The sequence below is a fragment of the Palaemon carinicauda genome, chromosome 28 (genome assembly GCF_036898095.1).
Source record: "Palaemon carinicauda isolate YSFRI2023 chromosome 28, ASM3689809v2, whole genome shotgun sequence".
NCBI lineage: Eukaryota > Metazoa > Arthropoda > Malacostraca > Decapoda > Palaemonidae > Palaemon > Palaemon carinicauda.
The window spans coordinates 36,089,231-36,102,602 of NC_090752.1; the positions used below are offsets into that span (position 1 = coordinate 36,089,231).

A 13,372-nucleotide genomic window follows, 5' to 3' on the forward strand; every position below is an offset into this window, starting at 1 on the left:
GTCCGGGACTCCAGGGTTCTGAGTCTTAGCTACAAACTCAGGGACGAACCCGAACGTTACCTCCCCCCATCCCCTTGAATGGGCGACATTATATGAGAGACCATGAAGTTCACTGACCCGCTTGGCTGACGCCAAAGCAAGCAGGAACGCCATCTTCCAAGTCAGGTGTCGATCGGAGGCCTGGCGTAATGGTTCGAACGGAGGTCTCTTAAGAGCCCTGAGGACTCGAACCACGTTCCAAGGAGGGGGTCTCACTTCCGACTGAGGGCAGGTAAGCTCGTAGCTTTGTATGAGTAAAGAAAGTTCCAGCGAGGAAGAAATGTCCATTCCTTTCAGCCTGAAGGCTAAGCTTAAGGCTGAGCGATAGCCTTTCACCGCCGAGACCGAAAGGCGCTTTTCCACCCGCAAATACACAAGAAACTCCGCTATTGCTGGAATAGTGGCATCGAGGGGAGAGATACCCCTCCCACGACACCAACTACAGAAGACTCCACTTCGCCTGGTAGACCCCTACGGATGACTTCCGCAGGTGTCGAGACATCCTGTTTGCAACTTGTTGCGAAAAGCCTCTCTCAACGAGGAGACGCTGGATAGTCTCCAGGCGTGAAGCCGAAGCGAAGCTACGGCCTTGTGGTAGATGTTGCAGTGTGGTTGCTTGAGTAGCTCGTGTCGTGGGGGGAGTTCTCTCGGGAGTTCCGTCAGGAGCTGCAGAAGGTCCGGGAACCACTCTGCATGATGCCATAGCGGAGCTATTAAGGTCATTGACAGATTGACCGATAGTCTGGTCTTGTTGAGCACCCTTCTCATCAGACAGAACGGTGGAAAGGCGTAGATGTCGATGTTGCCCCACCATTGTTGGAAGGCATCTTGCCAGAGTGCCTTAGGGTCCGGGACTGGGGAGCAGTACAGCGGCAGTTTGAAATTCAAAGCTGTCGCGAACAGGTCCACTGTCGGGGAACCCCACAAAGTCAGGACTTAGTTGGCAACTTGAGGATCCAAAGACCACTCGGTACTCACTATCTGCGAAGCCCTGCTCAGACTATCGACGAGCACATTCCTTTTGCCCGGAATGAAGTGAGTTGATAATGGAATCGAGTGGACTTCGTTCCACCTCAGTATCTCTACTGCAAGATGAGATAGCTGTTGTGAAAAGGTACCTCCCTGCTTGTTGATATAAGCCACTACCGTGGTGTTGTCGCTCATCACCACCACGGAGTGGCCCGCCAGGACCTGTTGAAGGGCTAGATAGACTGCCTTCATTTCTAGCAGGTTGATGTGGAGGCACCTTTCTGATTCTGACCATAGGCCTGAGATCCTCTGGTTCAGAACGTGGGGCCCCCACCTTTCTTTTGACGCGTCCGAGAACAGCATCAAATCTGGGGGGAGGACAAAAAGATCCACTCCCTTTCGTAGGTTTTCGTCGGTCAGCCACCACTGTAGGTCCGTCCGTTCCGCGGGTCCCATGGGGACCAGAGTGTCCGGGAAATCGTTGCCTTGATTCCACAGGGACTTGAGCCGCCATTGAAGGGATCTCATCCTGAGGCGGCCGTTCGGAACTAGACGGGCCAGGGAGGCTAGGTGACCAAGGAGACATAACCAAGATTGGGCTGGAAGGGCTTCCCGTCCGAGGAAAGGTCTTGCGACCCTCCTCAGCCTTGCTATCCTGTCGTCTGATGGAAAGGCTTTGTGGAGATTGGTGTCTAATATCATGCCTAGATATACCAGTCATTGAGTTGGAAGCAGAGAAGACTTCTCGAGGTTTACCATGATCCCTAGATCTTGGCAAAGTCCCAGAAGCTTGTCTTGGTGTCGAAGAAGGGTCGACTCCGAGTCTGCCAGGATCAGCCAGTCGTCCAGATGGCGGAGGAGACGGATGCCGATCCTGTGTGGCCACGAAGAAATCAGGGTGAACACTCTGGTGAATACCTGAGGTGCTGTGGAGAGACCGAAACACAGCACCTTGAACTGGTAGGTCTTGTTGTCTAGGCTGAATCTCAAGTACTTCCTGGAAGGACTGGGATTTGGAAGTACGCGTCCTTTAAAACCAGAGTGCACATGAAGTCTTGTGGTCTCACTGCAAGTCTGACCGTGTCCGCTGTCTCCATGCTGAACGGAGTTTGCTTGACAAATTTGTTCAGAGCTGAGAGGTCGATGACAGGTCTCCAGCCTCCAGACGCCTTCTTTACAAGAAAGAGTCGACTGAAGAAGCCTGGGTAGCCGTCGACGACCTCCTGGAGAGCATCCTTCTTGAGCATGGTCTCGACTTCTGCCCGAAGGGCTAGCCCTTTACTGATCCCATGGCATAGGAGCTCAACGACACTGGATTCGCTGTCAGGGGAGGAAGAGATGTTATGAACGGGACGCGATATCCTTGGCTGATCACAGAGATCATCCAGGAATCGGCCCCGAGTTGCTGCCACCTGTTTGGGCAACTTTGTAAGCATCCCCCCACTGGTGGACATGCAGGGGGATTGCCAATCCTAGCGTTTACGGCCACGGCCGCTCCCCCTAGGATTCTTACCTCCCCTGGAGGATTTACCACCTTTCTTGTCCTTGACAGGAAAGGGCTGCTGTTTAGACACCTTGGCCTTCGCTGCCGGAGCCTGTCTCGGTGTCTTAGACTGACGAGGCTGCTGAGGTTGTTGTTAAGGAGCTGGAGGTTTGTAGGGCCGAGATGTGAGGGCCCTTTGGAGGAGCGAATCCTGATTTGACTTCCTCCACCTCTCAGCTGTCCGTTCTCCATCCTTGGGCTCGAACAAACTCTCTCCAAGGATGGAGGAGTGTCTGAGCCTGCTGACATCCACGGCTGGGACCCTCGAGTGGAACCTCTCGGTCACGGCATCCCGATGTTTTAGGATCGAGTTAGCCCCCAAGTTCGAAACTTGGTGAGCTAAAAACTCGATGGAGCGCATGCCCGAGAGGAGGAACGTCTCAAGGGCCTTCCTGGTGCTCTCCTTGGACAAGTCCTCGGATCGCAACAGGATGCCCAGAGACCCAAGCCAGATGTCCAGCCACGAAGTGGCCTGCATGGCACACTTCGCAACCTTCTCCTGGCTTAGGATCTCCGTAGCCGAGAATGTCACCTGCCGGGTGGAGAGTTTCTCTAAAGAAATTCCCCTAGAGAGCTCTTCCACGGAGTGGTGGAGGGGAAGAGCTAAACCGGACTCCCCCATGATCTCGAAGTACCTCCTCTGCTGTATGCGAGGAGGTGGGAGGAGTTTGTTCCCGGCAGAGGAACGGCTGGAGGAGGCGAGTTCGGCGAGCTGGCCCTCAACCTTGTCTCTGGCACCCTTCACTCCCTGGGACCAGGGTAGAGCCGCACTGGCCTTTGGGAGCTTCTGAGTATCGTAGACCTACTCCAGGACCGTGTCCTTGCCTTCGCGAGGGGCGGTCTCGGGGTTCTGAATTCATTGAGTTGCCTCATCAAACTCAGGACCTGCCAGAAGGCATGCTCCGATTCGTGCTGTTCTCCTCCTTGCGGGCTGGCAGCGAGGTCTCCTGTCCCCAGTAGCTCAACCTGGGGAGAAACGTGGACGTTTTTCTGGGGTCTCGGTAGCTCCGGTCGAATCCGGGTGGAAGACTTAAGGATAGTCTTCGAGTCCTTAGGCTCCCTCCTGGGAGGGATACAGGACTCAAGCAAAGAAGTGTGGGGGCTCCTCTCCACGCGAGACGATTCTCTTCCTCGAGGTGGGGTTCCTCCCATTGGTGCCGTGGGAGAACGCCTCACCTCGCTGGATTCCCCTGAGGACGGGAAGGCTTCGTCCACAGGGGAAGGAGAAAACGTCTGCGAAGGGGAAGGGGCCTTCCCGACAGACTTCTTGGGAGCCAACTTAACCCTGGGAGAAGTAACCATGAGGTCCACTCCACTCCTTCTCTTCAGCGGGGAAGCGGGAGCCGTTGGTTTCAGTCCCAGATCAGCGAGGGCCGGCTTCATCGCCTGCACGACCGCTTTGATTAGGGATCCAAACCAAGGCTGGCGGCTGACTGACGCAGTGTCAGCAACACCCGCTGGAGGGAAGGGGATCGGCTGATCCTTAGGAGTGGATACTACGGGGCCTGCCTGAAAAGAAAAAGAATGTTGCGTGGACCTCTCCGAAGATTCTTCCTGCACCTGGACTAGCGTAGCTCTGCGCTTGCGGGGTGGAGATCGCGATGACGAGGATCTGGAAGCACGCGTCCCCGACGGCTCGCACAGTTGGGCGCGCTGCGAAACCCGGCGTGAACCGCTGGCGCTCGCGCGATGGTTGAATCGCCGGTTCGCGCGCAAGCGAACGTGGGCGAGCGGGCGCGTAGGTGAAGGTGCGCGTAGGCGAAGGTGCGAGTGGGCGCGCAGGTGAGGGTGCGCGCGGCTGCAAGGGAGAGCGATGGCGCGTAGTCGATCAGTGGCGCGTTGGCGAGTGATGGAGCGTTGGCAAGCGAGGGCGCGTTGGAGAGCGACGGCACGTTGGCGAGCGATGGCATGTAGCGCACACAGGCAAACGACTACGCACAGGCGAGTTAGCGCGCGGGCGTGTCGGAGACCTGTGGCGATCCTGTGCAGGGGCGTGTCGGAGACCTGTGGCGATCCTGTGCAGGGGCGTGTCGGAGACCTGTGGCGATCCTGTGCAGGGGCGTGTCGGAGACCTGTGGCGATCCTGTGCAGGGGCGTGTCGGAGACCTGTGGCGATCCTGTGCAGGGGCACGTTGGCGCGTAGGAGAGCGCTTGCGCGCAGGCGAAGGATCGCGTGGGCATGCAGGTGCGCGTTCCGAGGGAACCAGCTGGGGCGCAGGACCAGAAGGCGATGATTTTCGCAAGGGCCAACGCTCATGGGTGGGCTCAGGAGACATCTCGTGGGCGCATCGCACAGGAACTCGGGCTGGCCTTGAAGTGCGCGCGATGGTGCGCAGGCGATGGTTGGCGCTTAGGCGAACCTTGGCGAGGAGGAGGAGGGATAGTGTCCCTGCCTGCGCCCAGATCCGGAGATTGTGGGCGCGCGGGCGAACGTTGGCGCGCATCAGGAACTGGGCGAGCCGTTGTGCGCTGACGAGCAGGAGATCGCTGATGCTCAGGAGACTGATGGCGCGCAGTGCGCATAGCAGGAGCAGAAGTGCGCTGGCGCACAGGTCTCTGAGGCACAGGAGAGCGCTGGCGCTTAGGAGAGCGTGGGCGAGCAGGAGATCTACGGCGAGACTCAGGAGATCGGCCGGGCGCAGCAAGTCCAGAGGGATCTCTAGAACTGCGCGCGCGCACAGGTAAGACCTGGCGCTCGAGACTCACCTACATTGTGGGAAGAGCCCTCTTGCCCCGAAGGGACCGGTGCCCGTTGGATAACGGGGTGCGTAGGCGCCCACAGCACATCAGCGTCCAGGAACGGGGAAGGAAGACTGGAAGGTCTGGCAGGCGTAGGAGATCGCAAACGATCTGCGGAGAGGTCCAAGGAAGCAGCTGCAACGGTCTGCTCTCGACGTGGAGGATCCTCTGCGGGGGAAGTCGAAGGCGAAGATGCGAAGAGGCGCCTCCTAACTCCCTTGTAGGGAGAAGAAAGGCTTCTGCAGCGAAGAGGAGGGCGAGCCTTACGGCGAAGACGACCTCGAGGCACAGCATCACCATCATCCGTCCTCCGAAGAGGAGTCTCTGTCAGTGCACTCCCCCGAGGGGGAGAGTCACCCGCAGGAGAGACCGTTGGACCAAGCTCCTCCCTCGAAGGATGTTCGGAGGGGGGAACTGAGCCTTCAGCAACAACCGCAACTGCAGCAGGGGTTTGACCCGACCCGTCGGAAGCCCCTGCCACAACAACGTCGACAATAGACAGAGGATCAACCTCTGCTATTACCGGCGACTGCTTGACAGCTGCACCCAACTGGATCAGGTCAAACAGGGCTTCCTTGGAGGGCGAGCCCTTAAGCCCCAAGGAAGCCCAAAGCTGAAAAAGATCATCGTTAGTTACATGGTCAGAATCAATGCCCTCCCCCGGAGCAAGAAGAGGAGCTTCCTCGCTATGGGAGGCAACGCCCTCTCCCGAACCCCGAGATTGGGAAACAAAAGAAGGGCCTGCGCAACCACTCGCCGGCCTCTCGCGAGAGACCGATCGAGTGGGAGCTTCGGAGGAGGTTCGGGCGGCGGAAGAAGAGTCCCCAAAACCTTCCTTCTTCAAGGCAACCCTTGAAGGAGAACGGTCCCGCTTAGACTTCTTCTTACGCCGCCGGGCAAACCTCTCCCACTGGGAGGTAGGCCACTCCCTGCACTCACTACAAGTATTTTCCCTTTCACACCGTTGACCTCGACACTGCGGGCATAAGGAGTGAGGGTCCGTCTCGACCGCCGACATGAACGTTCCACAAGGGCGGTTGGGGAGTCCAGGGCACTTCCGCATGATGGAAGGAAAAGGTGAGGCCAACTTCAAACACACAAGCTGGAAGAAAAAGCAAAAAATTAAGGCTGTCAACAATGCGAGGGCGAAGCAGAGACGTCTGCTTCAAAAGTGAAGTGAAGCAGTTCACCGGTGTGTGAGGGGGGGAGGGGTAGCTAGCTACCACTCCCCCTACCCCTTTGCTAACTAGCGCGAGGGTAGTTAACCCTCGTTAAAATTCTTATGGCTCGTCATTTCAGCTACGCCGAAAGTAAAACCCCATGTAAATAGCGTGGTTTGTATTTCTGTTACGGAACAAATTAAAATAAACATTTCCTATATAAACTATAAAAACTTTAAAACCAGAGGAAGAGAAATAAGATAAAATCGTGTGCCCGAGTGTACCCTCAAGCAAAATACAGTATAACTAACCCAAGACAGTGGAAGGTCATGATAAAGGTTATAGCACTACCCAAGACTAAAGAACAATGGTTTGATTCTGGAGTGTCCTTCTCCTAGTAGAGATGCTTACCATAGCTAAAAGAGTCTCTTCTATCCTTACCAAGAGGAAAGTAGCCACTGAACTATTACAATGATGTATTTAATCGCTTGGGTGAAGAAGAATTGTTTGGTTATCCCAGTGTTGTAAAGTGTATGAGGACAAAGGAGTATATATAAAGAATAGACCAGACTATTTGGTGTATGTGTAGGCAGAGAAAATGAACCGTAACCAGAGAGAAGGATCCAATGTAGTACTATCTGGTCAGTCAAAGGAGCCCATAATTATCTAGAGATAGTATCTAAATGGATAGCTGGTACCTTGGCCAAACTACTACCCTAGTGTATAATTGGAATTAGCAATTGCAGAATCAAATTTCCATTTGGTAAAAAGAGCTTTGCAAGATTCCTCCTTTTTTGTTGCAAAATTCAAGCTTTTGTTTTTCAATGCTTCTAGGGAAAACCAGGAGCTGTATCACACTTGCATGATACAGTGGAGTAATATTCAGCCAAAGCTTTGCTAATCTTAGTTGCTCCAGTAACATACTGACCATTTACCCCTAACACAGGTGGTGGGTTGTGGGTAAATTAGCCAGCTATCTTTTTCACTTTCCTCTAAGCAGAAAATGGTGTTGTTTTACTATTAACAGAGGAAACAAATGATGTCCAAGCTTCTTCCATTGCACAATGAAACTGTCCTCTAAATTTCTGAAGACCACCAGGTCTTGGAAACTTGTTCCCAATGTCTACTTGTTTACCCATTGGAACACATTACCCCCGGTTCTAATGCTGACAGGTAGACCCCTTGTGCCGCCTTACCCATTCTTAGGCTTCCCTCTTAGTCTCTGGTAGGCTATGTCTAGTTGTGAGGACTTGTCCTCTGTGCCTTATCTCTGCAGACCCCTTGGAACACTATTTCTGTTCTAATGTCACAGATAGGCCTTCCTGTCATGTTGCCTTACTAATTTCTGAGTCTCCCATTGCGACCCCTTTTTCCCGTACCCTTGTGCCTGTTAGTGTGTCTACCTGTTGTGGAACTTTGTTCCTATCCCTGTCTGCTAAAGAAGGTGATGAAAGCAAGAGTTGATGGGAGAAGTACGAGAGGAAGGCCAAGGTTTGGGTGGATGGATGGAGTAAAGGAAGCTCTGGGTGATGGGAGGATGGATGTGAGCGAGGCGAGAGAGCGTGCTAGAAATAGGAATGAATGGCGAGCGATTGTGACGCAGTTCCGGTAGGCCCTGCTGCTGCCTCCGATGCCTTAGATGACCGCGGAGGTAGCAGCAGTAGGGGATTCAGCATTATGAAGCTTCATCTGTGGTGGATAATGTGGGAGGGTGGGCTGTGATACCCTAGCAGTACCAGCTGAACTCGGTTGAGTCCCTTGTTAAGCTGGGAGGAACGTAGAGAGTAGAGGTCCCCTTTTTGTTTTTGTTTCTTTGTTGATGTTGGCTACCCCCCAAAATTGGGGTAAGTGCCTTGGTATATGTATGTATGTATGTACTATTAAGTTCTCTGTACGGTGCCTACGCAATCGAGTCAAAGATTTTCTTGTGGTTCTGTGCCAGGCAGTTAGTTCTGAAGACCACCAAGGGACTGGTTGCCATTTGAATAACTCAGTGGTTTTTGGAATTGAATTGACTCCTGCTGTATGTAGAGTTCCATTTAGTAAGTCTATGGCATCATCTACACTTTCAAATTGTTTTGCCTTCCCTTCAATTTCACTTAGCTCCCGGAATTTATTCCAGTCTGCCTTGTCAAGATTCCATTGTGGCAATCTCTTAAAGGATGGATTATTGTTCGTAATTATAATTGGAGCATGATCACTAGTATGCCAATCATCTAATGTTCTCCATTCAAATTTGAAAAGGCAGTTAGGAGCTTGCAACTGAAAGGTCAATGAGTGTGTGGGCTCTCCTCTATTAAGGAGTCCCACATCTTCATTTTCCATAATTGATGAAATAATATTGCCCGTAATGTTTGCCAAAACATCGCCCCATGAAGGATATCTACCATTCAAATCTCCCTGTAGGAGAGAAGGTTGGGAGTTGTTGAATCACCTCTAAATTATCATAAACAATGTTGTCATTTGGAGGAAAGTAAAAAGAACAAATGGTGTAATTTCTTCCTATATAAATCTGTACCTTTGCCTGCTGAGGTGTACAAATTGACAAAGATATTTGAAGAACATCTTGATGAACGTATATAAGACTTCCGCCAAGGCTACCTACTCTTGATCATATGATGTCCTGTAGCTGACATATTTGCGAAGACAAGGAGTATTATCATTGTTTGCTCTCCTGTAGACATATAATCATGTGGAAGTGCTCATGAATGAGGAGCTCATATTCTTCATATTTAGCCCTCAGACCTTGACAGTTCCACTGTAAAATTGAAGAGTAAATAAAGTTTACTTTTCAGAAGAGTCCTTGAAGGTCTTCCTATCAGAGTTTTTTAACTGATAGGAGTCTCTGATACTTTCTTTGAAAAAGTAAGTCTTTCTAAGCTGGGTTCAAGGTTTTTCTTAGCAGCCTTCTTATCTATTTGTCGAGGGGGATGGTGCACTTTGAAAGTTGAGGTTGAACAGCCAAATGGAAGTTGACAATGGAGGTTAAATAAAAAGATAAAATGCAGGTTCCCTGGGGCCTTAACTGCACTTGCTTTATACCCTCAACTTAACCTCCATAAATTTTTTATTATTTCCAACCTTTTTCTATTTCCATTTCAATGTTACTGCAGGGTTTACCCCTAGATATACTTAGTGCTAAATGGCCTAAAAGGTCCCAATGCCAGGTTACATTGCCCAAATTCCAACATCCCATCAAATAAAAAGCAGGAGCAGTTAGGAACTGAAGGGATGCTCTAAAGACTGTTCTAATACTGACGACGTTATCTCCTATTGGATAGACTTCTCTGTAGGGAAGACTATTGAAAGTACCTACATGACACTGTATATCGTATTGCAGGTTCTTTGCAGTGTCCCTTAGGCCCCAATCGAGTTGATTTTGGTCGTACTAATTTTTCCTTATTTTGTTTTCTATCAAGTTGATCTTTTTCCATTTTCCTTTAAATGTAATTTCCACCTCTGAATTAAGAAGAAATTATTTGAGTCTAGAAATGTAACTGCATTGCAGTACTTTCTAATGTAAAATGATGACATTGGAAACTCAAAACTTTTTTGTCTCTATGAAACTCTAATTCAAAGGATAATGAACCAAAACCTTCAAAATACATTTTATATAAAGTTACATCAACATCAGATCCAGGAGCTGCTTACCTCACATACTTTTCTTGCACCATTATGGCAAATGAACAACGTTGTCAGATCATTATGCCAAAATCAAGTTTCACGTGACAATAAATGAGATATGTATCCATTATTTTTGGAGAGCACTTCTTGCTTCAGCTTTCCAATTTCACTCTGCAATTTATCATCATCAATCTCTTCATTATGAAGGGCTGCTGCTTTTGAAAGGAAGGTCTCAATCAATTTCTCTCCCTCCTAAAAAAAGAGAAAAGAAAAAATTATCACCATTTAAACCTAGTAAAACTTACTATAAATAGTTATGCCATTATTCATGGATAGACTTACCCATGGTCAGGTGTGTGTGAAAATTAACTAACCGCTGCTAAAATACAAAACAGGATTTTAAAAATAAAATCTATTATTTTTATACTTACTATTGAATCATGATTACAAGCAATGACTCACAAGTGACATTTTCAACTCATACAAACAAGAAATAGGTTTAAAATCTCTATAAAACACTCTTTCCCTCCTAGTTCATACCTCTACATCTTACCTATGAAATTATCCTCTTCTTGAAAAGTGGTAATGAAACTCCTACCTTTCATTGGAATTGAACCTTTCTTTCAAAAGAAAGCCAAATGAAATTGAAAATGATCCAGCAAGGACTATCTGGTATTAGATTTAAAAACATAGAGCCAAGACCAAAACAGACTTTTCTATATGTTAAGCCATTATGAATGTTGACATAATTTCTATTTAAAATTACATACAGTTCAAAATCAACTTTTAAACCATATCCAACATGAACTACAATACTGTAGATTAAAAAACAAAATGATATCCATTCTCTGTAAAATACTTTACTTTCAATAAAGGATCAAGTCCCATAAACTGCTGTTTATCGAAAATGGAAAAAAACCTAATCAATATGAATAAAAACAAGTCTTTATGAGTAACACCATTAAAGGCAGCATTAAAATCAAGGCCAATCAAATGAGCTTCCTGACCACAATCAAGGAATTTTTATACAACGTTGGAGATTGTCAGAAGAGAATCATATGCTCTAAGGTCTTTGTGAAAGCAAAACTGTAAACTAGGGAACAGATAATTACCTTCAGCATACCTACTTAGATTTTTTTGCCAAACAATGTTAAAAAAAAAATAGATAATATGGAGTATCATAACCAATTCTCCAACAAATGTAAAAAGCTAATTTGCAGAAAACAACAGATACGTTAAGAGCTAAGAAATCAGTAGCCTTTATAAAAAACAAAGAAAAATTACCATTTGGGTCTACACCTCCATAAGTTTCAAGGTCCATCAAGTGTGTTTCAATTTCATGAGACCGAAAACTAAACTAGTTAGTTTAGCCTCAGGAAAACAGGAATAAGGAAGATCAAGTTCCTCACTACTCTACTTACTGTCAACCACATCAGCCAAAAGGGTTGCCTTTTTCATTGGGCAGGGAGTGACAGAGCTGTCTGGTTTACGTTAAGGCGGAACTTAAGTCTACACTAATGAGTTCAGATTTAACGGTAGCCCACCTTTTATGTTCCTAGGTTGTATCACAAAAGGTTTCTTTTATGGTTAAATTGTATTCCTTTCCAGTAGAAGCATAAACTCTCTGAACAACAGCTCTTAGCCGAGTATGGTTATTACAAGTCAAACCTGATCTGTATTACAGCTCATATCTATGTCAATAAATGTACAAAGTCAAGATAAAGATACAATTTTGTATTACCATACCATTTAGAATTCAAAGCAAAAGGGGCACTCAAATTATCAAAAAACACTAATGGTAGTAGGAATGTTATTAGGAATAGTGAGAATGCTAACTGGAGGTAAAGAAGAGGAAATAGAGTCTTTAAAGAAAACTGGTATCAGTCACAAAATGAGTAGCTACTGGAGCCGATTCATTGTTTGCTGCTATTGTTCAATTCTAGGCTAATAAGCACGAGCCTATTGGTTACTTTGTCATTATTTGTTTTCCTTACCTTTCCAATAGTTTCTCTATTTAGGTTTAACCGCTTCACTACAAGGCAGCAAATTCACTACTCAAGCTATATACATACAAGATTTGTCACCATCAGATATACAGTACGTGCTCACTTACACTATAATAATCTAAAATTCCATGTTTATTTGTTTTACTGCTGATTACAGAATAATTTTCTACAAAAGTTTGCTTTATTTTCTGTTGTATTTCACTCTAAACAACCAAAAAAGAAATTCAATTCATTGTGAAGTGATATTAGAATAAAAATTTTGGAAGTAATTTGTATTTTTCTTAACAATACAAACCTAGAGCTCTTTATTTAGGAGTATTATTTCGGCGAAAGCTGAAACCAGCCGATAAACTTTTTGTCAGGGTGTTACTACCCACCGCTAGTTAGAGGCGGGAGCGGGGTAGGTTCACCCTCCCGCTCACACCAGCACTAGCGACTAACTGTCACTTTTGTAATTGTGGCAGAACTTTCAGGGGGTTGGTGCTGGCGGGTCAGTATGTGTAAAGAGCTCCAGGTTTGTATTGCTAGGAAAAATACAAATTACTTCCAAATTTGTTATTTGTTCTGGTGCAAAATATAAACCTGCTCTTTACTGAGGAGACTCACCAATAGGTGGGTGGAAGTCCAAACCAACTGGCTGGCAACTGTCCCAGGACGGCCTCTGTAAAATGATACCTTGAGGGATCCTCCACCACGTTATCCTTGTAGGATAACGGCCTGGGCAATCATTGCTGGAGAATAAGGAATTAATCTGTTGGAGCATACATCGTAGCTATTCGGGCCGAGCCCTCTACTAATGTATATTTCTTCCCGCCTCCCCCTGACAAGAGGACGTGGACATAACACATATATACATGTATATGAGGTTGTCCAAAGAGCGTGAGACTCACCCACAGAAGAACGAGGTCAGCTGTGCAGGGTTTCCCGAATGCTGCACCCCAAGAGAAGATGAAGTAGGAAGTGGCCAGTCACTGCCACGTTCATCCTAGACTTACTTCGCAGGTAACCTCCACCCTCGAACCTCTGATACTTGTCCCACAAGGGAGCTGAGGTGTTTAGGTCACGTTATGAGCAACCACCACAGGACCTATTGAGAATGTGTCTAGGCTCCTGTGGGTTATGCCTTGCAGGTAGCAGGAGGTGAACATTGCTTGATGTTTCCACCTGCCTGCTTGCAGTACCTGCTGAACAGAAAAATTCTTTAGAATGCCAGGAAAGTATTAGTCCCCTGACATCATGGGCACGGGGACATTCACTTGTCGTCGAGGTGTCTGAGGCCAGTACCCTTTCTA

At 48.0% G+C, this 13,372-nt stretch overlaps 1 protein-coding gene across 1 annotated transcript in view; it reads right to left on the reverse strand.

Moving 5' to 3' along the window:
* Positions 1–10,046: 10,046 nt before the first annotated feature.
* The window catches only part of LOC137621503 (DNA mismatch repair protein Msh2-like), a 123,142-nt gene continuing 119,816 nt past the window's right edge, over positions 10,047–13,372 (reverse strand). The window contains exon 21 of the mRNA XM_068351855.1: positions 10,047–10,326. Coding sequence (XP_068207956.1) covers positions 10,165–10,326 — 162 coding nt within the window. The 3' untranslated portion in view covers positions 10,047–10,164. The remainder of the gene's footprint in view (positions 10,327–13,372) is intronic.